General features: G+C 50.1%; 1 protein-coding gene across 1 annotated transcript in view; it reads right to left on the reverse strand.

The window, feature by feature from the left end:
- Positions 1–1,726: 1,726 nt before the first annotated feature.
- KSR2 (kinase suppressor of ras 2) overlaps positions 1,727–25,467 on the reverse strand; it is a 418,689-nt gene continuing 394,948 nt past the window's right edge. The window contains exons 15-19 of the mRNA XM_058281429.1: positions 14,730–14,826; positions 13,561–13,694; positions 7,557–7,688; positions 2,842–2,971; positions 1,727–1,864 (exon numbers count right to left, since the gene is read on the reverse strand). Coding sequence (XP_058137412.1) covers positions 1,727–1,864; positions 2,842–2,971; positions 7,557–7,688; positions 13,561–13,694; positions 14,730–14,826 — 631 coding nt within the window. The remainder of the gene's footprint in view (positions 1,865–2,841; positions 2,972–7,556; positions 7,689–13,560; positions 13,695–14,729; positions 14,827–25,467) is intronic.

Below are 25,467 nucleotides of genomic sequence, written 5' to 3' on the forward strand. Positions count from 1 at the left end.
CGCGGCCTCCTGCCCTGTCCCCAGGCCCAGGCCTGCAGTTGTCTTCTCCGCAATGCTCCCCCCGCCCTGCCGGTCGATACCGCGGCTCCTGGCCGGTCCAGCTCAGTCCTGGCTCAGGGGTCCCCGGACCTGCCCCAGAGGAAGGGTCCAGGGCTGGGGTGCAGGAGCCGCTGAGCTCAGTCCTGTGGGGCTCCCAGGCCGGCGTGGGTCGGTACCCTCTGATGGTGAGCCTCGGGCCTCCTGAGCTGGCAGAGGACGGAGCGGGGAAGGACAGGTGGCTTGGGAGCTGAGGCAGCTGAGCGCCGTCCATCTACTGATCACAGCCTGGAAGGGGCGAGAAGAGAGAGGTCACAGGCTACGACACCATCCCTCGTGGTCGGGGAGGCTTGAGGGGCGCTGCTTCTGTTGCCTACAGGAGAAGGTGGGAAGGGCTCCTGCTTATTGAGGCCCTACTGTGTGGTTGGCACTGGGCCAAGCACTGCACGTGTCTGATCTCATTTAATCCTGAGAAGAGCTGGTACATTAGGCCCTTTGGACAGGTAAGAAAACTGAGGCTCAGGACGGTTAAATGTCTAGCCCAAGGGTGCACAGCCAGGACGCAGCAGGGGCTACCCAGCTGTGTAAGGAAAAGGACGGGACCCCGGGGGCACCTGCCCTCCAGGTTCCTGGAAGTCGAATGGCAGTGTGCGGAGTGGAGGAGGGGGTGTCCAGCCTTGGGTATTTCGGGAGCTCCTTGGCTATGGGATGTAACTGGGCATGAAGGTGGGGGCTGCAGAGGTGGGTACCTCATGCGCATGTCTGTGGGGAGGCACGGGGTGGGGGCGGGCACACCGGCACAAGTGTGTGGGTGCATGGGTGCACCGGAGTTATTCGTGCATCAGGTCATGTGATCGTGGCTGCGTGGGTGCATGGGTGCACCCAAGTGTCCCTGCATGGGGGCTTGAGCGTAGGGGTATGTTTTTACGGAATGTTCTTGTGTTTTCAGGTACTGTTCCTGGGTATGGCTGGGTGTGAGCATGTGTCTGTGTTTGTAGGTATGCAGGTGTGCGTGTGTGCTTGAGCATGCCTGTGTAAGTCTGTATGACCATGTGTGCCTGGGAGCCACCGGCAGAGTGCTGGGAGCAGGGACCCCTCAGCAGCCTCACCTGGGCCCGTCTCAGGCTCAGCTCCTGGAGAGGCCTGTCACTGAGGCTGGGGCTGCAGAGGGGACCCCAAGAGAGAGATGCCACAGTCCTTGCCCCAAATGGAGTCACCAATCTCCAGCCAGGAGCCAAAGGGTGGTGAGTGGCATGGAGCCTCTTAATGAGGATGCCATACAGGGAGCAGCTGAGAACTTCTCCTGAACTTGTCTTCACGTGCAAGAGAATGTTGGAAGACAAGGGCTACTGTGATGGGGCAGGCTGCTGGCTTGGGGGAGAGTTCTGGAAAGCCAGGCCCTAGGGAGGGTGCCCTGGACGCCTGCCACCCAGAGCTTGTCGGGCTCAGGTACCACCTTGCCACATGCAGCTCAGACTCACTGGGGCATCGACCTTCATCAGGAAGGGAGAGGTGGGGACCCCAGCCCTGGATGGCCAGTTCTCAGACCAAACTCCCAGAGCAGACTCCACTAAATAGAAACCTGGAGTACATGGAAAGGAGATGGATGCTGGAGGAGCTGGGGAGGGGAGCAAGAAGGGGACGAAGGTCAGAGGACCACGGAAGTGGGAGGAGATGCTGGGGGAGAAACCTACTCTGCAGACTTCCAGAAATGTCCAGGGTGAGACAGGCGGCGGTTTCGCTTTGGCAGTTTCTCCAGCATGTCCATGAGCTTGGTGAATGTAGGTCTCTCTTCTTGCTCAAAGGCCCAGCAGAAGAGAAGAATGTCCTACAAGAAACCAGCATGTGGGGACTGACCCTAAATGGTGACTCTTGAATTACTCCTTGGCACCTCACTGGGTTTGTCCATTTGTCCATCCATCTGCCCCCTTTCCATGTTTCTCTGCCATCCATTCACCCATCCACCCATATCAATTCATTCATTCAGCCTTTCTCCATAACCCACCCATTCCCCACACATCCATCTGTCCATCCACCCATCCACCCTTCCACCCTTCTCATCATTTTCTGAGCCCAAATAACAAAACTAGGTAGGCCCTGTGCTATAAGGCTTGGGATGCACTGAGATCAATAATTATTCCCAAGGAGGTTCTGGGATCTTTTCCCAAAAGGGAGGGAGAAAAGGAATCCTGCATTCTCCAATCTCACTCAATATTTTAAATGACTTTTCAAGTCACAGAGGGGAAAGCCTACCTTTAGTAATCTCCTCATCTGAGAAAGGATACCTAGAGGCAGGTATTCCTTAAAAGCATACGAGGTAATGATTCCTAGCCTGTCTATATTCTTACCAAAACTCTGTCTTCTGATCAAAAATGAGAATTCTTCCTGCTGTGTTGTAGAGGAAGATTGTTAACTTATACTCAGGCTCCTCTGTTTCTGTCTATCTTGTTCTGAGTTGGGCAATACCTTAAACTTTTTTTAGATATTCAAATCAAATTAGAAGCATTAATATTGGTGATATTTTAGTGAATATCCTTTAAAAAAACAAAACAAGAAAAGAGGGATTCATTTGTTTTACTTGATGACTCCAAAATCTATTTCTAGGACAATCCTATCCCTTGTGCCCCCTGGTGGTAGGTTTCTGAATTGCAGGCATAGGGCAACGATCTTGCCTTCTAAACTCCCAAGGCTGGCATGCTTTTTTGTCACCCTCTGGGAAAGCATTTGTAACCTTAACATGCAGAAAAAGAAAGACCCAGGCCTGTGTCTGTTTCTCCTCTTGTCCCCCAGACTCCCATTACTCACGGAGATTTCTTTTCCCATGCCAATCTGGCTGAGGTTGGGTTTCATGCCCGTGCCCATTTGCCAGATGATTGCCTCTGCTGGTTGAGTCTTGAAAGGCCACTCCCTGGCATGGAGTTCATACCAGATTGTGCTGTTGGCAGACGTTGTTAAAGGGGTGTTGGTGTGATATGCCACTCGTGACACTGTACTTCCTCCCCGACACAACTCACACCCCCAACCAGCCTCCCTGCTAACCGTTCTAGCTTCTTCCTCACAGAGTTGGTATTTTGCATGTGGGAAACACTTAGAGCTTTCTTGGTGTTTTAGAAGTCAGACTTATCCCAGGATACTCTTCTCTGGAACCTGAATTAAACTGAATCAAAACCTATAACCTGGATGGTTTACTATGATGTGGATAGAATCTCTAACCCGGTACTTGTAATTCTAGGAAACCATTATAAGGAAATGATCAGGGATACAAACAAAAATTTTTGTGCAGGAATGTTCTATAGAGCATTACATAAAATATTGAAAAAAAGTGGAAATAACACAATGGTTCAATAATAGGAATTGGTTAGATACATTACTGTAAGTGTATAAAATTAAATTGCCTACTATATTGCCAGTAAGATATTTCAAAGAAATTCTGCTGACATAAAAATGTTCAGTAGATAATTTTAAGTGAAGAAGGAGGACACAAGATTGTATATAAGGTATGATGTTACTCTTTTTTAAAACTATTATGTACACATAGAAGAGAATAAAGAGAAACAGCAAAATGTTAAAAATGGCTAAATGGGTGATACGACTGCAGGTGTATTTTTTTCCTTTCCTCCTTTTATTCTTGTAAACATATTCTAAGTATGACCCATCCTGTAGATAGTGGAAAGAAAAAAAGATGTGGTAGCCACACTGACTCAGGTTCAAGTTCTGATTCTACTTTATACTTCTCTGAACCCAGGTTTTTTTTCTTTTTTTTTTTGGTACTGGGGGCTGGGAATTGAACCTGGAAGCTTGGATGTGAGAAGCTGGCGCTTAACCAATGAGCCACATCAGCTTCCCTGAGTTGGCCTCTTCATTTGTTTTGCTTGTTGTTTGTTTTTGTCTTTTTCTGGAAGCACTGAGACCTCCCATGTGGGAGGTGGGCATTCAACCGCTTGAGCCACATTGGCTCCCAGCCTAGGTTTTCTTATTTGACAATGAGAAGGATGATAAGATGACAGTGGAAGGAGGTTTATCTGAACTGCTGGACATCCAAACAATGTGATGCAGGAATTATCGTGGAGGGATTTACTATTTTGTCGTCTGCTTTATAAATCATGACACTAATGACAGATGAATGGACTGCCCCAGTGAGCAGCACCTGACACTGGATGTGCAATCTCCTGGGCTAGGTGACGTGTGAATGACAGGTGATCACAAGATGCTGGGACATTGCTGACCTGTGCCATGGAGATGGCACTCAGGTCTCTGAGAACAACATTTCTGGACTCAGGAAGTATCCAGAACAACCCACGAGAAAAGACCTTTCCTCTAATCTGAGATAATCTTTGCAAATTTGCTTTCAAGAACATTAAATGCTCTGTTATCCTCTTCACTGATCAGAGGACTATGTCAAACCAGTTCTGCCTTGGGTTTCACGTCTCAGCCAGCATCTTCTCTCCACCTGCCAACTTCATACCTCTGGGGAGGGGATGGATGATGGTGCTCAGGTGTTGGGATGTTGGATTGGATGGTGAGGAAGTTCTCAAGAGGAGGTATTAGATGCTGATAGCCATAACCACAAACAATAACGCACTGCAATTTTACCCTGTGCTAGACACTATTCTAAACCCTTTGCTTTTATTATTATTATGGGGATGTGATCCTATTATCCCTATTTACAGGCGAGGAAACTGAGGGGCTCAAGGAGGTTACTTGCCTTATCCTGGGTCACACAGCAGATCGGAGGTGCAGCCTGGAGTTGAACCCAGGCCCCCTGACTCCAGAATTGTGCCATGAGCCTCTGTGCTAGAGGGAAGTGCACAGTCCCGTCCAAGAGTCCTTTGTAATCATGGCAGAGAACAATTTGGGGGCAACCCTGTGCTGATGGCTGGCACTTGGTGAAGGCAGCACCAACAGCCTGCAAGCACCGCCCATGAGACGGGGGAAGGGGGCACGTCAGGTGGCTGCCCTGTGCTGAGTGCCTTTTAGATGTTCTCTCAACTCCTAGGACAACATGGCGGGTTCTAGTATCCTTGGTTTACAGTTCAGGAAAGTAAGGGCTTTGGGCGGTAAAGAGCCCAATTCCAGGGTAAGGAGGCTACCAGTCTGAGACCCAGCTCCACTACTGACTACCCTTGGCAAGTCACAGAGTCTTTCGGAATCTCTGTGTCCTCATCTGTCAACTGGGAAGGACAAAGTCACCTGGCTCAGAGGGTGCCTGTGAAGATTCCGTGCAGGTCCCAAGCTTATGGCAGCGCTCAACACACTTGAAAAAGTTCCCTTCTGTTCTAAGTCATGCCAGAACATGAGGCTCCCAAGCAACAAGATGCACCTAATTGACAAGAAACCAGGAGCGCCAAGACCTTCGGAACGCCGCCGCAGTGCTGGGATTGAAAGCCTCATTAAAACATCCTTTCAAACCCACCTTTCAGGAGAAACTCATTTTTTACAAAAATTGCTAAAGATTAAAGATCCAATGGAGAACCAATTACTTACTTTGGTACATTTTGTTAATTACCTTTTTTTCCCTTTTGCTAAATGTACCCTAAAATACACTGACTTAATTATTGCAATTTGGTTTCAGATAATAATATCTAAGTAGATAAAGACTCAGGCACAAACTAATGAGGGCAAGTGACAGCTTCTAAAGGGGCCCAAGCAACAGCCAGCCACTGAGAATCCCCATCCACTAGATAATGCCTCCAATGGGACATGGTGGGGGTGGGTTTGCATGGAAGACTCTCGAACACCCCTCAGTGGTGACAAGTCTAACTGCACACATCTGCAGCCCCATGAGGTTCCCACAGTCTTCCCCCACTGGGCCTCACAACTGCCCCATGGACCTGGTAAGAAGACAAAGATTAGCCTCCCTGGCTGCACCTTCCCAGAGCTCCTCCTCTGCTCTTGGGCCTCTTCTCCTTCTACACATACCTCCAAGGACATCTTGCCCTCTCTTACAGCTGCAGTTACCATCTAATTGCTGACAAGTCCTAAACTTCCTGTCCCCAAACTCTAGCTGTGTAGCTGCAACTGCCTTCTGTTTGGTTCCATTAGTGATTTCCAAAGTAGCCCCAACTCACTGTGTCCAAACCTGACTCCTTGCCTTCTTTCCCCCCACCCTGCCTACCTCTGGGTGAATGACACCACCCTCCACCCAGCTTCTTAAGGTAGAAATCTGGACGCCACCATGTTCCACCCATCATCAAACCCTATCTTGTCCAAACCCTAACCACTTGTTGGGTCCATTTCCAACTTTCCACATCCAGGGGCCCCCGGCCTCAATCCTGTTCAGCTAGACATAGCCTCCTAAAACTCAAAATGTGACCGCGGCTCTCCTTTACTTAGCAGCCATTGATGACTCCCAACTGTCCTCCAGAGGAAGTGAAAACTGAAGGACCGCTCCAGTTTCCTCCTCCAGTCTGTCATGTCACCACCTCTAGCCTCTCTTTCTCCTGCATCCCCACCATCAGCCACCTGCTGCACCTCCCCAGGCTCCCTATGGCAGGCAACCAGTTCTCTGTTACCTCTGGGCCTCTGCACAGGCTCCTTCTGTCTGGAACGCTGTACCCTAACCTCCACCTGGCCTACCTGTATTCAACCTTTGGCTCCAGCTCAGGAGTCAGCTCCTCTGAGAAGCACTCCCAGGCCTTCCAGGTTGGACTTGGCTCCTCCTCTATTTTCATAGTCCCATGTTTCTTTTCAGCATAGCATTTGTCATATTCTACTAAAACTGCTTACTTGCTTGTCTACTGGTAGAAAAAGTAGAGTAGGGGCCCAGTCTTGGTGGCGTTAAAATGTTCACAAATTCTTTGATACTCTTCCCCGCAAAAGGGAGAGCTTAATTCCCCTTCCCTTGAGTACGGAGTGGATTTAGTGACTCACATCTAACAAATAGAAGATGGCAGGAGTGATATATAATGTCTGAGACCAAGTCATGAAAGTCAACATGCTTTCCTCCTTGCTCCATCTCACAGCACTCATGATGGCCGCCATGTTATGAGGTCACCCAAGCAGCCTATGGAGGCCCATGTGGCCTCCAGCCAACAGCCATGGGAAGGTGGCACCTTGGAAGTGGATCCTCCAGCCCCAGTTAAGCCTTTGGACGATGCAATCCCAGCTCTGAGTCAGAACCACCTAGCTGACCACAGAAACTTGATATAATAAATGTGTGTTGTATGAAGCCACTGAGTTTTTGATAATTTGTTATGCAGCAGGAGATAACTGATACAAGACCAAATCTGACATAGTCGTATCACAGAGTAGGCATCAGTAAATATCTACTGAATGAATGTCTGAATGAATGAATAAATGAATGGGATCACTCAGGTAACTTGCTGTGGTCACATGAACGGACACTGGCCTAGAGGTTACTCTTTCTACTCCACCCCATTCAGATATCCCAATCTCACCCAGAAATCCAGCCCACTGGCCCCCTCAGAGAGGTACCCTGTCCCAAAAAGCACAGAAAGGTTTGGCAGGTGCCCCTCTGCCCCAGGCGATGGCTCTGGGAGGGCCGGGTGGCGCCCGCTTACCCGAGTGCAAAGACATCAGAGTGCTTCGAGAAGGGGAGCTTGTCCTCCTCTGTGTCTGGAGACAGCTGGCGGATGATCTCTGGTGCCAGGTGGCAGAGCCAGCCATTCTGGATGCGCAGTTTATCCTCCCGCCTGCAGAAGCAAAACATGGAGTGAGCAGCTGTGAGTCAATCCTGCCTCAGCCCCCTTTTTTACAAGGGAGGACCAGTTCCCAGGCTCTGGTCCCAAGTCTTGGAGCTATATGCTGGCTTGCTTTCCTCTCTCTATGGGGTGCTGCACTGCCAAGCCTTTGCTTAAGGTGCAGGGAAGGCTGCTCTGGAAAGAAACTCTCAGCACTCAAACCGCATTGTATCCCTCGGAGGCATCTCCCTTTAACATCTTCATTCGACCAATATTTATTGAGCATCTACTCTGTCTGGGCTCTGTTCTCAGAACCGGGGATAGAGCAGTGAGCAAGACCAACATGGTGCCTACCCTCAAGGGGCTTACACTTTAGTAGGGAAGGAGACAAAAATGAATTAAGTAAACAGGAAAAGTACAGATAGTGATAAGTATTATACAAAAAATAAAATAGGGGATTGTGTCCAAGATTGACAGGGAGATGACTGTAAGTAAAATCTGAGCTAAGAGCTACATGACATAGAAGAACTAGCCATGTCAACTACCAGGAGAAGTATTCTAGGCAGAAGAGAAAGCCAGGGCAAAGGCTCACGGCAGGTTCCCACGGGGGGTGTTCTAGAACCTAAAGAACGCTGCTGTACTGGGAACACAACATGCCATCTTAAGATGTAAAATGTATATAACCCGCCCCTTGGTGGTGGGCATTCACCATGATCAACAGCACTGCAACGAACATCTGTGGGTACAGCTGGTGAACAGAGCCCTCCATCCACCTCCACGATTATCCATAGGGTACGTTCTTCAAAGAGGAAGGACACAGGCTCCCTTCTTCGCGCTACAAGTCTTCTGCAAGTACACAGCTCTTCACTTGGGATTGAAATCTACAGGACCCCACCAGGGGTTTCCACTTATTCCAGATGCCCCGAGGAAGAGGCAGTGGGTGGAGGTGGGGGAAGAGGGATGGACACTGCAAAGACCACAGGCAACACAACGGTCTCTGCGGCGACCTGTGCTAGCCGGATCTGCCAGTTCTTCTGGAACAGTTCTGTGGGCTCTGGAAGGTTTGGTGCCCTGCTCCCCCAGCCGTCCTCATTCATACTCCATCATCATGATTTTTGCTGGATCTGAATATCTTTCAGAGTAGAGCTGTCCCATAGAACTTATTGAGATGCTGGAAACAGTCTCTATCTGAGCTGCCCAACATGGCAGCCCCTATTCACTGCAGCTACTGAGCATTTTTATTATTTTTAATTGTCTTTTTTTAAAAAAGATACATGGATCACAAACAATGGCACATTAAAAAATATAAGAGGTCCCCCCCCCACTCCTCCCACATCAACAACCCCCCTTGCCATCGTGGCGCATCCATTGCACCTGGTGGCCACACCTCGGAGCACTCCTGCTCCGCATGGACCCCAGCCCACGCCGGAGCCCACACTCTCCCCCAGCCCATCTGAAATGTGGTCAGTGTGGCGGAGGAACTGATCTTTCCACTTCATTTAATTTTAGCGAACGTTAAACTTTAATAGCCACATGTGGCCAGTGGCTACCACACTGGGCAGCACAGCTCTAGCCTCCTACTTACTAAAAAGAGATTTTTATTTTCATTTAAATATATTTTAATAGGTCACGTTTTATCATGGCCATACATGGAAACTAGTGCTTTTCAAATATGCGTTCAAATTAAATAGAAACGGTCTGTCCAAAACCTCGGTCGGCCCACACTTTTAGAACTGCTGGGTGGAGGAGGAGAGTCCAGCAGTTGGGGCTCAGGATCCCGGTGCAGCTCTTACACTCCCCAGCAGTGTGAGTACCATCAGTACTCAAGACTTGGGGTTCTCCGAGATGCTTTCCTTTGCCCTTATTTCTATCTCACACGTGAAAGTAGCAACCATACGGATGGACCGAGATTTGAGCAGAACCCGAAGGCAAACTTCCCGTTTCTGTCCCTTTCCAGAGCCCGTGCTGCAGGGGTGGGGCGGGAGGAGGTCTGGGAGCAGAGGAGGTGCACCATCCTCTCCACCGGCCTGAGGCGGGTGTGGGCTCATGCAGGGAGGCGGCTGAGAGCCAGGCCTGGCAGGGGCACCCTGGGGTGTCCCGTTCCCATGGTGACAGGTCCCCCCGGCGGCAGACCCAGATCATCTTCATTACGGTTCTTCTTATGATTAATGACAGCCTGTGGGCAGCTGGCATGATGGCACAGGCATCCTAAATGGCCCCTTTTCCCGACGATGGCAGAGCAGCTGTAGCTGGCGAGGCGCGGCACGGGTGCGGTGGAAGCCGGCTGATCAGCCCCTGCTGGGCCAGGACCACCCTATGCCAGCTTCTTCTCCCACTCAGTCCTCCGCAGCCCACGACCGGCGCATCGTGTGCCTGTTCTATGGACGAGAAGACAGAGGCTCGAAACTCTTAAGTCCCTTGCCCAGAGTTGTAGAGACCAGAAACGACAGAGCCAAGATCTGCTGGGTGCCAAGTCCTGGAAACCCCAATCTCCACTGCTTCCTGAACAAACAGCACCTGTAGGCGGCAAAGGCCTCAACTCGGCCCTTCCCGTCTCAATACGACCTTCTGAAGAATTGTTATTTCCTGCTCCCAACCGAGGCGTGAATGAAATTAAGAAGTAAAGTCACTGTGGTCTGTTACAGTCAGGCACTCATGAAATAATTCCTCCTGGAGGAAATGCGTAGTTCCTGTCTCCTGGGAAATGACCCACCCTGCTTCCCGGGCAGCAACCCCTCTCTTTACTCCTATAACATGGCCCCAGAGCTGCCAACTAGGCCCATTGATGCCCCGTGGCAGGGGGGATCTCCTGGGCTCCTGTCTGGGCTCAGGACACTTACTGTTTGGAGCTGCCTGTTTACCAACAGGAGGCAGGAAAATGTGCCAGGAATCTCGGCAGTGAGCCCCATGGGGCTCCAGTGGGACTCTTAAGGCAGATATTGAGGCAAGTCTACTAAATGGAAAGGAGGTGGGACTCACAGGCTCCCCAAGAGTTCCATGTCTCTCACGCTTTGGGATTTTGGTAGATTAAAGATGGCAGCATATGCTTTGCGGACCTTCCCACTGAGAGGTGGTATCTAGCTCCCCTCCCCTTGAATCAGCACCGGCCTTAGTGACCCACTTGACTCACAGAATGTGGTGGAAGGGGTGTTTGAGGACTTTTGGGGCTAATTCCTAAGAGGGCTTGTGAATGCTTGCTCTAGGGAAGCCAGCCGCCATATAAAATGTCTGATTCCCGGAGACCACCACGCTGTGGGGAAGCCCAATGGAGCACGAGGAGAGACTGCAGCAAGATGGAAAGGGAGAGAAAGAAAGGGGGGCTGGGGGGAGACAAGGGAACATGATGCTGTTCCAGCCATCCCAGCCCAGACATGTAAATAGAGAAGACTTCCGTTGACTTCAATCTCAGCCGACCTGTGACTGTCGCTCCATGAGAGTTCCCGGGCGTGAAAGCCCAGCCAAGCCAATCAACCCCCAGAACCAGGCAGGATGATAATAAAATTGTTTGAACCCTGCATTTGGGGATGGTTTGTTACGCAGCAGCAGGTAACTGGAACAGGGCTGAAAGCACAGGTGGTACCGAGAGTTACTCGTGGGTCTCCCATGTGGATTTCTTATTGGCAGTTGTCGCTGAGGGCTCCCCAGCCTCGCCCCACACTAACTGTGGTTGTGCTGACATCCAGGCTGGGGCAGAAGTAGGGGTAGCGAGTCCAGAAGCCACCTTGCCCTTGAACTCCCTTCCTGGTTGACATTGGGCCTCATGAATGAGCCAAGGGAAGGAATGCCCAAGGCATGCCATACCCTTTTCCTCCAAGCCAGCAGGAGCGACGAATTGCCCATTTGTAGAGAGCCCCGAGCCAGGTTAAAGAACACACAGGCGGGCTCTCCTTTTCTGGACACGAGCACATGGGGTCACGAGTGAATGTGACCATCTGACCTTGTGCCCTTCCGGGGGTCCCTGGCAAACCGGGGAGAATGCAACTCCCTGTTGGGAACCAGAAACTTAACCCTGGGAAGGAGGAAGCCCACATCACCCAGCCACCCTGGCTTTGTGGGGTCGACTTGAGGAGTCTGCTTATTTTCTTATTTCGGGTGCTGCAGGTATTTTTCTGGGGGGCTGTGAATCTTTTCTGGGTGGAAGAAAACCCGTAAAAGAAACTTAAGTTCCTATTACTGCATTCCATAGAAATGGCTGCATGAAGTTTTGCCAAATTTGGGAGGGTTCGATTCATTTCAAGGCATTATATAGCATGCATAACATTCACGTGCAGGGGGCCCTAGGGTGCTCCTCAGAGAAATCAGTGGTTTGCCAAAGCAGCTGAAACCGAAGTTAAATGAGGCTGCCTTTTGGAAGAGATGTGCCATGTGTTACAAGATGCACGATTAGAGTAAAGCGGGGGTTTAAAGTGTGTGCGTGCGCACGTGTGTGTCTACACACACTCCAAATTAAAGGTCACAAGGGGAGACCTTCTGAATTATCGATTGTTTATTTGGGATTAAGATCAAGCTGTTTTTCACATAGTCAGCTCCATGTGGCTTGCTCCAGGGTGAGTGGTGGCTGAGAGTTAATTACTTAACGATGGTTAATGAGTCTCCTGCGTGACACTGGGGAGGTATATGCAAATTAATAATAATTACAACAACTCAGCAGCAGCTCCCATTCCTTGAGTGCTTGATAGGCGCCAAGCAAAGCGCTAGCTGCTGAGCTGCGCGGTATCTTGCTTACCCTCCTGACCCCAGGAGCTGGTCAGCGTCACGCGTTTCCTAGCAGATGAGGAAACCAGAGTTGAGAAGTTGTAGACTCTAAAGTCACAGTTAATAAGTGGCAGAGCCAAGCTGGACCTCAGGTGGATCTGACTTTAAATTCCTTCTTGCTCTTAAGCCTTGAACTATACTAATTCATTAATTCAGGACTCAACAGGTGGATCATATTGCATCTTAAAAAAAAAATCACTAATAGGTCTGGCATCTTGTTGTTTCCGTAGGTGGGCGACTCTGAGACCTTATTTATCAGCCTGCTGAACTGGTCCTTTTTCAGAGACGTCGATACTAAGCAAACATTTCCTGATAGCCTTGTTTTTAACTGCTGTGGCTTGCTGAGTCCAGGCAGTGAATGCGACACAAGTTCAATGTCACTTCCTTCAAGAATTAACTCATCTTTCTGGCCTTGAGATACTGAACGAGCAACGCCTGGCCTCATCTGACCCCTGTGGATAGAGTTTTCGCCCCAGAAACTCTGGATTTCAATGAGAGACCTGTGCTCCTGAATGAATGACCCTGATGGGGAGGCGGGCATCCCAGCCCACTCCGATATGGAAACCCAGGGAAACCCATTGACCACGCTCTGCCCATGACAATGGAGAGTGCCGACCAGTTCCTTCCTACTTCCCCACCATTTGTCAACCCAAAGCCTCTTCTTTTTCTTCCCAGGGAGTCTGAGTTCTACAGAGCTGTGCTGCAGTCCCCCAGGGTCCTTCCGGGCCAACTGTGTGTCCTGGCAGCGTGACGTCGACGTTTCCTGTCGGCCGACAGTCTGGTTGCTGAGAATGGCCTCCATTCTTGCGGTAGATGTGGCAAAGAGGTCATAAGAAAATTTAGAGCCAGGGTTCCTGGGTGATCCCAACTTTGAGGTGAGTATTTGGGAAAGGGAGAGCGAGGGCTCTGTAGGATTTGGGCATGCTCTGTGTCCAATAACACACACGCAAAGGTTGTACCTGCAAGTCAGGTGAGCCAGGTGTGGTCCCTAAGGAAATCAGACCAGGGCTTGGGCACGCATTGCCAGCACAGCTCAGTGACCTCAGGCCTGACCCCGGCACTAGAATGACTCCCACACCCCTCGTGTCACCTACCAGGAATCCCTTTGGGCCCTTCTCCCACCTCTTACCTGCCGGCCTGCAGCACCCCAGAAATGCTGAAGAGCCCAAAGTCTGTGATCACCACTTTGCCGTTGTCGTAGAAGACGTTCTTTGACTTCAGGTCCTTGTGAAGGATTCCCTTGGCGTGGAGGTAGCCCATGCCCTGCAGGAAGCAAGGGGAAAGGTTGTGGCCAGGGCACACCTACGCGCACACGGCTGCCCTGGCTTGGTTCATGCTCCTTGTCTCGCGGTCTTGACAGTCCACAGCCTCAGAGTCTGGGGCCCAGCCACGAAGGAGAGAAGATGAGGTGAGAATTCCGCTCTGGGAGAAGGCATGCTGATGGAAAGAGGTCACAAATCTGCCACCAACTCACACCACCACAAAGCCTCCTCCATGGAGCCTTTCTGCTTCCTGAAAACAGGAAAATGTCCCCAGGGGGAAAAGGGTGTGGACCAAAACTGGGAAGAAGTCCCCGGAGAAAGGAATTCCCCCAACCATCTTCTCTCACTCCCCTTTTAAGAATATCTACCCATGGGAGACTCTCTTTTATCTAATCTTAGTCCATGCCACTGCCAAGTGCACATCAAGTTTACCAAGAGATACGCTGACCTGATCATCAGGAACATGGAGAAGAACCTAGGGAAGTCTTTGTACTCTTAGCGCAAGTGGAAGTGTAGCTTTTTTCCCCTTTATGAGCAGTGGCATTTTTCATTTCTTCTTTGGCTTAGTTCTAACATTTCCAATAGGCAATAAAAGGCTGAGTACAACTGACTAACGAGGCACCTACCAGAAAACACAGGATGTTACCATTTTTTTTTAATCCACAGCATTATCCAACAAATAGATGTTTCTCTAGCAGCCACGGCAAGAGATGGCTTACACTTGGGAGAATTCGAGGGTGCAAGGGGCAGGGGACCCTAACAATGCGAGCTGGGTGGCCTATACATACCCCTGGCCCTGGCCCTCTCACATGTCCTAGTATTGGGCCACTGAGGCACAGGTGGAGGCTAAGCATTGATAGATCACTCCTAATCGTTGTACCTTGGCAAAATTCTCATTTATACACAGCCTGGTATTTTTCAGGCTAATGTCTTATTTCTTTTAAGCCTAGACCATGATGTGCAGGAGCACTGTGGGGCTCTCAGGAGGGGGCTGGCTCTTTGAGGCTGAGAGAGTAGACGCTTGAGCCTACCGTACCTTGACAATTTCTTGGGCAATCTGCCTTGTTTTGTTGACATCCAGGACGATCTTGGCATCCCTCACCACGGAATAGAGCGTCCGTCCTTTACAGAGACTGAAAAACAAAAGGACAAGAGAAATGACTGGCAGTTGTGGAGATGAGGCAACCTGCAACAGCTATGAACAATGGAACACAATAGAATAGGCAGCCACCGTCATGCCTGGAGGATAACGGTCCTGGAATTGGACCTCAGATTTGGCTCTGGGCTAGGGGCTGGGAAGTTCTTTTGGATTTGTGGACCTTTACCACCTTCATGGCACCTAAGGACACCTACAGGATCTAGCCTTGTCTGGAAAAGGGTTGACCACGCTCAGTCTCCCCTGGGACCGCACAGGTGGAAAGCTGTGCATAAACCAACAACTTCTGGCGTCCTCAGCCACCACTCAGACAGCGCTCGATGGCCACTCGTCCCAGCTGCTTCCACTCGCAACGCGTCTCTGGGGTGTGGAGACAGCGATGCGGGCCTGCAAAGCTGTGGCTGATGTGCGCCAAGTATCATCAGCAAATGACACATTCAAGCCTTTAGACAAGGCTGCGTAAACACCAATAATAATACCACACAAAGCCTCAAACCCTGGACGCCTGTCTGGATAGAGAGTTTTACAAACTATTTCCAGCCTGATTGAGTTCATATAGAGGACCGGTGGTTTAGGATGAATGACACACTGAAAAAGGACATAATGCCGTGAAAATAACGTTTCCCATTTAGTCATCCACATGCCCATCTGTCCACGTCCTCATGGAGGGGCCTCGTTCTTGGTACGTACAGAGCTGGCACCTGACAGTTGCTGAATCAACGAGTGAATGAATGAATAAGTGAATGAATTCTAGATTCACCACAGCATCCCCAGCCTCTAGCACTGTCTGGCTCATGGTATCAAATGTCAGCTGAATGAAGGGAGAATGTCTTTATGTAAATTAACTTTCCATCTCCATCAAAATAACAGCTAATCTGCGACTTTACTACCTAAATATTCTCAGTATTTTATTCATTCAGCGGGTATTTATTGAGCCCTTGCTGTATACTAGACTTGCCTCCAGTGAATTTCCTGGGGGTTGAAGCCTCGACTCTGATATCAGAGGATGTCATTTTGAGCCCCAGCTCTGTTCCCTCCTGGTGATGGGTCACTTCACCTCTCTGGGCTTTACTCTCCTCACCTGCAAAAGGAAACCACTGCTATCTACCTGCAGCTCCAGGATCAGATTGAGTGAGGCCAGGAGTGCCTGGTGCCTGGTGGGAACGGAGCACGAGGGTCTAGAGTCAGGCTCCATGGGTTGGAATCCTGCTCTGTCATTTAGCAGCCATGTGACTCTGGACACGGGGGTTCACCAATCTGAGTCTCAGTTTCATTTTCTGTAAAACGAGGCCGACTGCTCCTGCCTTACAGGTTTGTTAGGGGAGTCACGGGAAATCAGGTGTATCAGCATCTCTGTGCCTAACACACAGTACATACCCAGGTAATGCTGGTTATTTGAGAGGTGGTAAGTGACCAAAAAGATGGTGAACACACATTTGTGCAACTATCTATGTGAGCTACATATATACACCATATCCATCCATCCATCCATCCATCCATCCATCCATCCATCCATCCATCCATCCATCCATCCACCTCTATCTACCCACCCACATGTCCAAAGTGCTACCTACAACTACCCATGATCTTTGACTAAGATTTGTTTCTTAACCTGCTTAAGGTGAGATTCTAGGGCCAGATGACTCACCAGGAGTGTGATTCACCTGCCCAAGACCACCCAGGAAGTCAGCGGGAGGCAGCCTGACATGACACGGTGGCTGCTGGAGGAGAGGTGGAAGGAAGGTGGGCTGCGCAGCCAGTTAAACCCTGTTGCCATTTGCATACTCGAGATGGCGGAGACCAAGGGTAGATTCCCTCCCCTTGGATACTTCTTTCTTGTATAGCCACCTACACTCATGACAGGCTGGAGAAAATACTGTCCCCACTGCAGAGAGCAAATAATCACAACAGGCTCGGAGATGCCCAGGGCCTCCCACTCAGGGTAAGGCATGGCGTCTCGGCTATCCCTCCTCCTCTTCCCCCACTCACATCCTCCCTCCAGCAGCAGCTGCTAATTCTTTGCTTTCCCCACTACCCCATGGCCTCTGGAGCTGCTGCACAAACTAGCACTGAGTGGTGGAGTACAGACTGGTACAGCCAGGGCCACCCAGAGATATGTATCAGAACAGCCCCAAATGGAATCAACACAGGAACGGACCAACTGTGATGGAGCCTTACAATAAAATATATTCCTACTGTAGAGCAGAACGAACAAACTACTGCTAACTGCAAAAGGTATGGATGAGGCTCAGCAATGTAAGGCAACACACGACTGAACGATTCTATTCCCAGGAGATACAGAAGCAGGCGAAGCTCATCCAGCTGCGGAAGTCAGCTCGGTGGTGGGCCTTGGTGGAGAAGTGCTGCAAGAGGCTCGAGCGGGCCAGGGAGGTGTTGTTTGTTCAGCTGGGGGCTGGTTACGTGGATGTGTACAGAGTGAAAATGCATCAGGCTGTGCTCTGATACTCCAGATACAGATATTCTTGTAGGTAAGTTATCCTTCAAAAAAAAAATTACCTAAAAAAATTCAGCATGGGAAGGGCGACCTGTTAATGGAGTTGAAATTTAAAAGAAAATCCAAAACCAAAACTGATGCCTCAGGTGTCAAGTTATGAACGCTGTACATGGTTCCAAAGGGCGTTTTCTGCAGAGGAAGTGGGGTGCCAGGCCAGGCTGTACCTGCCCAGGTGTTCCGTGGTAGGGAAGCTGGAGACCAGGTGCAGGGCCAGGGCTGAGCTCTAGGGCAGGGCAGGCAGGTGTCCAGGGCGGCCAAGGTGAGGCCAGTCGAAGCCTCGGCAGCCCCTGCTCCGAGCTCCTAATTTCTTGTGGCTAAAAATAGTGCCCCCCAAGCTGCTTGTGAAAGGGAAGCGGCTGAAGACGAAGGCCCACTGAGCACACCCTCAGGACTCATGTCACCTCCACGGATCCTCCCGGGAGCACTACCAGGTGCACACTGTCACCCCCATCCCACAGGCCCAGAGAGGTGGAGGGACCTATTTGATGACACACAGCCACGCTGGCAGCCTATTCCAGATCCTCCTCCCAGCTTCTCCCCCGTCGTGTGGACATCCAGGTATCAGAGACCATCCTCAGGCCATCGTGGAGGAGCGAAAACGGAGCCCCAATCCTGACTCCACCATTTAGTACCTGCTGGGTGGCCCTGGCCAAGGGACTTCCACCTCAGTTTCCTCATCTGTGAAAAGGGATCACGGTCATAATAAAAGCTCACATGTCCTGAGCACTTATTATGTGCCAGGCCCAGCCTAGGCAGAAGAGCCCTGCGAGCTGGGCATTGTCATCATGCCTCGTGGAGTCTAAGAGGCCCATCCCCCATATTTTCACATCTCTGTCGTCAGAGGGAGTCCTGCCATCTACGGCAGGCCACAGTTTAATTGGCAGTGTATTTTGTCTTTCTTCGTGGTACATCAAATAAATGGCGCACATTCCAACTGGTAGCACCTTAGATTTGATGAAATATGATCTCAACCCCATTTTACAGATGAGAAAATGGAGACTCAGAGGGATCAGGTAACTTAGCCCAGAGTATAAAGTGGTGGAGCTGGGATTTGAACCCAGGCTGGCTGGCTTGCAGCTTGTGTCGTTAAGCCCCATCCTTTGCCTCTTAGCATCTTTCTCGGAGCCTCTGAGTACCTGGCATATCACAAGCTTTCACCTACAGCAACGAAGATTAATGAGGCCTGCGGGTCCTCCTAGCAAAGTCAGTCTGGAGGTCGTAGATGGTTTTGTACAGTGGCTCATGGATATATTTAGTACCTCTCTAACTTCCAAGGCAGTAGGTACACACACACACACACACACACACACACACACACACACACACCCCTACCTCTTGACATATCTCTCGCGGAAAAAAAAAGATCATGTTCTTACAGAAGAAGAGTAAAGAGCAAAGATCTGGAATTTCCACTTTATCTGCCCAGCCCCAGGTGGCCCCGTGAGCTTTTTGGCCAAGATGGTGCAGCCTGAAAGGGGGCTTATCAGATAAGGAACGAGATAAAACCATCTATTAGGTCCACACTGGAGACTGGGACAGGGTCCCCATCCTTTGCCTCCTCCACCCCTCACCTCCGAGCCCAGGGACGCAGGCCGGGTGTGAATGGTGGGGTAGGGGACCTGCCTGGGCTCAATCACCTCTGAGGATGGCAAACTGGCTCTGAGCCCAGCTCCTCCACCTCTGAGCCCGCGTGGCCTTGGGGACGTGCTGCTCCTGACGTGGGCACCGTGTCTGCATTTGTAGGGGGAATAATGGTCCCCAAAGAGGGCCATGTCACCTTACCTGGCAAAAGGGACTTGGCAGATGTGATTAAGGCTCCTGAGATGGGGAGATTCTCCTGGGTCATCTGGGTGGGCCCCAGGGAACCCCAAAGGTCCTTACAAGAGGGAGGCAGGATTGTCAGAAGCAGAGAAGGAGACGCGGCCACAGGAGAGGCCGAGATGATGCAAGGGGAGAAGGACCCGATCTGCAATGGCTAGCTCTGAAGACGGAGGGGGCCCACCACCCAAGGTCTGGGGGTGCCTCATGAAGCTAGAAAAGACAAGCAGTGGGGTCTCCCCTCGAGCCTCCAGAAGAGATGCAGCCCGTCCACACCGATTTTAGCCCACCGAGACCCCTGCTGGACTTCTGACCTCCAGAGCTCTAAGATAATAAGTTCACATTGTTTCCACCACTAAGTGTGGTCATTTGTTACGGCAGCGACAAGGAAGTAATACAGTGGGGCGGGAGATCACATGAGGGCGTTTGGTCAGAACGTGCTCTCCATACCACTGCTAGCAGCAATACTCTAATAATACTCCCGTGTCTGCTTGGCTGTAGCTGCCTCCTGTCTCTCTGGCTTCCCCGATTCATTCTCTATGCAGCACTCAGACTGGCCATTTCCAAATGCAAAGCTGGCCATGTCACTTTGCCACTACAATGGCTCTCTATTGCTCTCTGGACAGACCCAACTCCTCCACAGCCTACAAGGCCTGGCATAGACTGGCTGCTTGCAGATTGCTCCACTCTCATCTTGCTGAACTCTCCCCTTGGCTCACTGAGTTCCAGCCATGGCCAACCTCAGGGCCTTTGCACATGCTCTTTCTGTGTCCTGTGACATGGTCCTGAGTTCCCACTGGTTCTCAAAAGCCTCCCCTGCCCTCCACAATTAGGACACCCCCTTCCCTGCCCCACAGGTCCCCGCAGCACTGTGGACTCCATCTTTGTAGCACTTGACATGGGTGTAATCATAAACGTGTTGGCTAGAGTCTTTGGCTAATGGCGATCTCTTGCCCCCAGACTGTAAGCTCTCTGAGGGCAGGGTCTAGATCTGTCTGACTCACTGCTATATCCCAACACATGAACACACCCTGAACAAATGGAGTCTCCTCTGCTGGCCTCACCACTCTGCCACGTGCTACACCTGGTCAGTTTCCTGCCCTGACATCACCTGCCCAGGCCCTGTAGGTGTTCAAGTTCTAGACCAGTGGTAGATAGCCTGGAGTGTGCATCAGAATCCCGGGAAGGCTTGCTGAACCACCTGCGGCTGGGACCCACCCACAGAGATTCCAGGGGCCTGGGGTGGGGCCCAAGAATTTGCATTTCTAGCAAGTTCCGAGGTAATGTAGTTGGGAACCTCCCTCTGAGAACCACTGCACAAAGCCAATCTCTCCTCCTACAGATGGAGGAACTGAGTCCTGAAGAGAATGAGTTAATTCCAAAGTCCATTCAGTGAGTGCTATGTATGTACATGACAGTGTCTAGCTATAGGAGCTACAGGAACTACAGGAACAAATAAGACAGAGCCGGTCCTTACACGCAAGGGGCTGACCGTCTAATGGAGAAGGCAGCCAAAAGCAAGGAAGCAAATAAATGAGGAGTTCAGAGAGGCACAGCAGCTCTGAAGAGAATAAATAGATTTATTGGCTAGAGATTGGATGCCATATGGAGGCCTCCTTAGCTTGGGTGGTCAGGGACAGTCCCCCTGGGGAGGTGACTTTATGTTGAGAGCTGAATGAAGAAAGAAGCCAGCTGTGTGGAAATGTGTGGGAGGAGAGTTGCAGGTGGAAGAACCAGCCAGTGCAAAGGCCCTGGGGTGGTAAGGAATGTGGCTTGCTTGAGTAACCCAAAGAGCATCTCCCAGTGCCTGCCCTCCCCAAGCACCTGCCCTTCAAATGAAAGAAACAGCTGAATAGAAGTGTCCACAGTTCTGCCTAATTTGAATTCCCAGGGCAGATGGTCAAAAATCAGTTATTACCTACTCTCCAGTTCCTTGGACTTGCCCAGGACAACAAACAAAAGGGTGATGACGGACAATGCCCATTCCCCCAAAACAGACAGTATCTACACCTACAAGCAAGACAATTCCATCCATCTGGCCCACGGGATCTAAGCCCCCTCTCAGTCAGAAACAGAGTTGGCATCACCATCCTAAAATCCTCAAGCTTGAGGAAGAAACAAACATAGTTGCATAGATGCAACTATGGACTATAATAGACTTATTATTCTAGCAGTGGAAGAACGTGTATCACTGATACAAAGGCAGTGGCCACCAGAGGTTCTGAGGGGAGGGGGAGGGAAGAATAGGTGCAACACGGGGCATTTTGGGATATTGGAATTTTTCTGCATGACACTGCAATGACAGATACAAGCCATTATACATTTTGCCAAAACCTATAAAATTGTGTGGTGCAAACTGTAAGCTATAATGTAAACTATAGGCCATGCTTCAATATGTGCTCATCAATTGTAACAAATGTAGCACACTAATGAAGGGTGTTGTTAATGGGGGAAAGTGTGGGAGGAGGAAGGAGTGGGGTATATGGGAATCCCCTGTATTTTTGATGTAACAGTTACATAATCTAAAGCTTCTTTAAAAATACAACTAAATTCACTTGTTATTTTTAAAACACTCAGATTGTCAGGATGGATTTATAACCTCTTCTCTGCTGCTCACTAGCTTCCAAGCAGCCCCCCACTTCTCAAAACTTGCTTAATTGTTCTCAACTCTCCCCCAACCTTTTGGCAAATAAATCGCACTGCACGTGACAAGTGACACGCTCCATCCCATTCCAGCTGCAGGCAAGTGCCAACACCCAAGTTGTTCATGAGTCTCAAGCCAAAAGATATTAAACCTCGAGAGCTTGGGTTTTATTATAAAAAATGCCAGGTTAGCCTCAGATGAAAATGGGAAATGCCAGAAGGCAAGTGAGAAATGCCAGTTGTTTTCCACCTGCTTAACCCAAAGCTCGTCCAGGAAATGAAGAATAATAGATTTACATTACGTAAGGAGGTGGGGAAGGCTTGCAGCTCAGCCAGCCAGCCAGAAAGATGACAGCGACTCTCCAGGCATCCAAGTATTCCAAGCAGGAGCTGAGTGGCCCAGGAGAGCGGCGTTTAGTTTTTGCTAATGCCTGCCCTCTCCTGCCCTCTCCCAACTTTCGACACCACTGGGGAGCTCAGAGAAGCAGAGAGGGGGCAGGAGGTCTAGGGTCGCCGTCCTATTTTATCCTTTCCTCCTTAGCTGGGTCTGATTTTGCTAACCCAAGCTGGCTGCTGGGGGCCCTTCAAAGCTTGGGCTTCGGCCACTGTGGGGGTGGGGGTGCCACGGGCTGGTGACTCCATGCCTCGGGGAGGCATTCTGCGCGCGCTGGTCTCGTGCTTTATGGGGCGGGAGTTTTCCAAGGGCCTGGAAAGCCAACTGGGGAGGCGGGTGCCTCCAGCGCGCCACAGGAGAAGCTTCAGGGAAATGACGGCCCGGCCACGTCCGCTGCCTCTCGTCCAGCACCCGGTCCAGCCACGGCCTGGGATCGGCTCTTCCTGCCTTAGATTATCTCAGCATCTCCTAAGAGTCGGCCTGGCTATCTCATCCAGGACCCTGCACATTTCAGTCTTTCCACAATCATCTTAAGACTTTTGCCCGATCAGCAAACTCGTATTGCCATTTGCTAACAGTTTTAGCAAGTGCATTTGAAAAATAAATGTATTTTAAGAGGAAACTTCCCATTACCACCTTCTGTCTGTAAGGACCAGATAGAAAAATCAGAATCTCTAGCCCCAAAGAAACATAAAAACAAATACAATGTAATACAATAGAATGTCAACGTATATGTACAGTGTACGCAAAAATAAGTACAATATCAAAATAAATTACAATGAAAACAAACAAATGACAAGGCAGATTTAAATCCTAGCTTGCCACTGTGGCCTGCCAAAGGCTCCAAGTTAGAGACCTCATCTTTTTGTTAAAATAAAATAAAATGAAAAAATAAAATAAAGATTTAGGAATAGGAAATAAGGGTTATAAACCTTAAAGACTAGCACCAAACAGAGACCTCCTCCTTGATATCATAAGAAGGACAGAAAGAGAACCGCAGAGGAAAATAACGCTCTCTCCATGTGCCTCGCTGCTCCTCAGGGCTGCTGGTACCCGTTGCACCTTTGGGAAGCCCTGACTTCATTCAATCCCCATACCAAGCAGCCGCCAAGCAAAGTAACTGCAAGTTCTAGTTAGGGCTATGGAGAAATGAAGATGGGGTTCGGGACAGAGGGGGGCCATCCATTCAGAGGGGCACAGGGGGAGGCCGCAGGGTCCCCTTCCTGCCACGTCATGTTTCAGAGCAAAGATTCTGGGCTGATCTGCGATATCTTCTAATCTGATCTGTGACCCAATGCTCTTGGCTAATTCCTCCAAAAAGGGCATCACGTTGTTTAGGATGACAGCCATCTCCCCAGCATCCATGAGGGTGCCAGGCACAGGGGCAGAGTTTCCCAGGCCTGATCTCATTTAACCCTAATTCTCTGAAGTGGGGATGGTTATTCCCATTATACAGATGAGGAAGTTGAGGCAATAAACCACCTTGTTAGGAGGACGGACTTCAGGCTCCGAAGCACCTGTGCTGAAACTCTGCTACTTCCTACCTGTGTGATCTTGGGCAAGTTACCTGGAATCTCTGGAACTCAGTGCTTTGTGAACTGGGAGGCGGGGTGGCTGGGTGAGAGGGGTATGTGTGTGCTCTGTTTGTCCAATGTGAAAATCCACTGTTCAGCACGGCTTGGACATTAAACGAGCTGGTCTCCATATATGGAGGTTCCTCATACAAAGCACCAAACCGTGAACTTCTCGTGCCATCCGTCCAAGAAGCAGAGCGCTATTTTACAAACAGGGAAATGCATGTGCAGGAAGGTTAAATAACCTACCCAGGGTCCCCCAGTCAGTGGCAGCAGGGTCAGGATTTGATCCCAGGGAGGAAGATGACTTAGCAACTAAGGAGCCTGCTGAGCCCAAGTCAGACTGCCCGACCTCTGGCAACCTTCTCTGTGCAGAGAGCTGAGAGCCCCTCCCCAGTTCTGGGCCATTTCTTCCACCCTCCAAATTAAGGGCCGGGCTGTGTCTGTCCTTTTCATACCATTGCTGCTTCTGGCTGGCAAGTCCCACCTGCCCACCCAGCAGTAAGCAAGGCAGGCTGAAGATGGCGACATGGGGGGGGGGGCGGGTCCTAAGAGCATTTTGATTCGTCCTTGCAGGCCCAGCAGCCAGCTCCTGGCTGAATAGGCCCAGGGGGTGCTCAGAAAATGCTCGTGGAATGAATGAATGGAGGAATGGAGGAATGAATGAATCCTACCTACCACCGCCCCACTTCCTGCTGTGCACTCTAACTGGGGAGGGCTGTGGCCAGTGCCAAGACAGTCTTCACCTGCTGTCTTTGGACATGAAACAGACCATGAGCCAAACCTGGCTCAAATCAGGGAGGAAGCTTCCAGCGTCTTTCCTGAGCAAGGTTCCACAGAGGGGCAAAACTGCAAACAGGCAACTGGCTTTGCCAGCAGGGCTGGATATCAAAACGCTGTGAGTTCTTGCCATTTGCTGCCCAGAACCACATTATTTTTAACTGAACAGTTAACTTAAAAAATGTTTTTTAAATGTATACAGGGACTACCTAATTTATATGCATTAAAAAGACTCCAAGGCATTAGCAGGGCTATCTCTGGATAGTGGAATTAGGAGCTTTACAGTATTTTTTTTTCTTCTTGCTTATCTCTATTTTCTAGTTTTTCTCCAATAAGCATGTATTACTTTTATAAAAACAGGAAAAAGGAAGGAAAGAAAAAGCACCTCTGAGTCAGACTGAAATGAAACCAGACACATATGTTCATTCTATAGACAGTTTGGACAATATTGAACTGCAATGAGAAAGTACTATCTGAATGAAATCCAAGTTTCCAGAAGCTCAGCTTTGCTTTGAAGACTTTCCTGTGGTTACTCTTTGTGGACAGGAAGCATTTTTGCTCCTTCTGACTCTTGCCCAAGGTTGAGCGTGTTCTGGGGTCTGGTCAGCGCTTGCTGCACGCTCTCCCTGGAAAAGTTCAATCCCTATCGAGGAAGACAGAGTTTACTATTTTATTCTGAAAAACCACAACAACAAAACAACAACCAAAAAACAAAAAATGGTGTGGCTGGTAAGGAGTCAAGGGACAGGCAGAGGGGAACAGCTGGCTGCATCCTCCCTGCTCTTGTTGCCCAGAGCCCTAAAGGGTGTGGACGAGAGGCTGAGGACCCTGGGAAGAGGGCAGCATGGCAGGCCAGCCGGGGTGGGCGGGGGAGGGGCCTGGCTCACCCTTGCT

This window comes from Dasypus novemcinctus, chromosome 19 (genome assembly GCF_030445035.2).
Source record: "Dasypus novemcinctus isolate mDasNov1 chromosome 19, mDasNov1.1.hap2, whole genome shotgun sequence".
Classification (NCBI taxonomy): domain Eukaryota; kingdom Metazoa; phylum Chordata; class Mammalia; order Cingulata; family Dasypodidae; genus Dasypus; species Dasypus novemcinctus.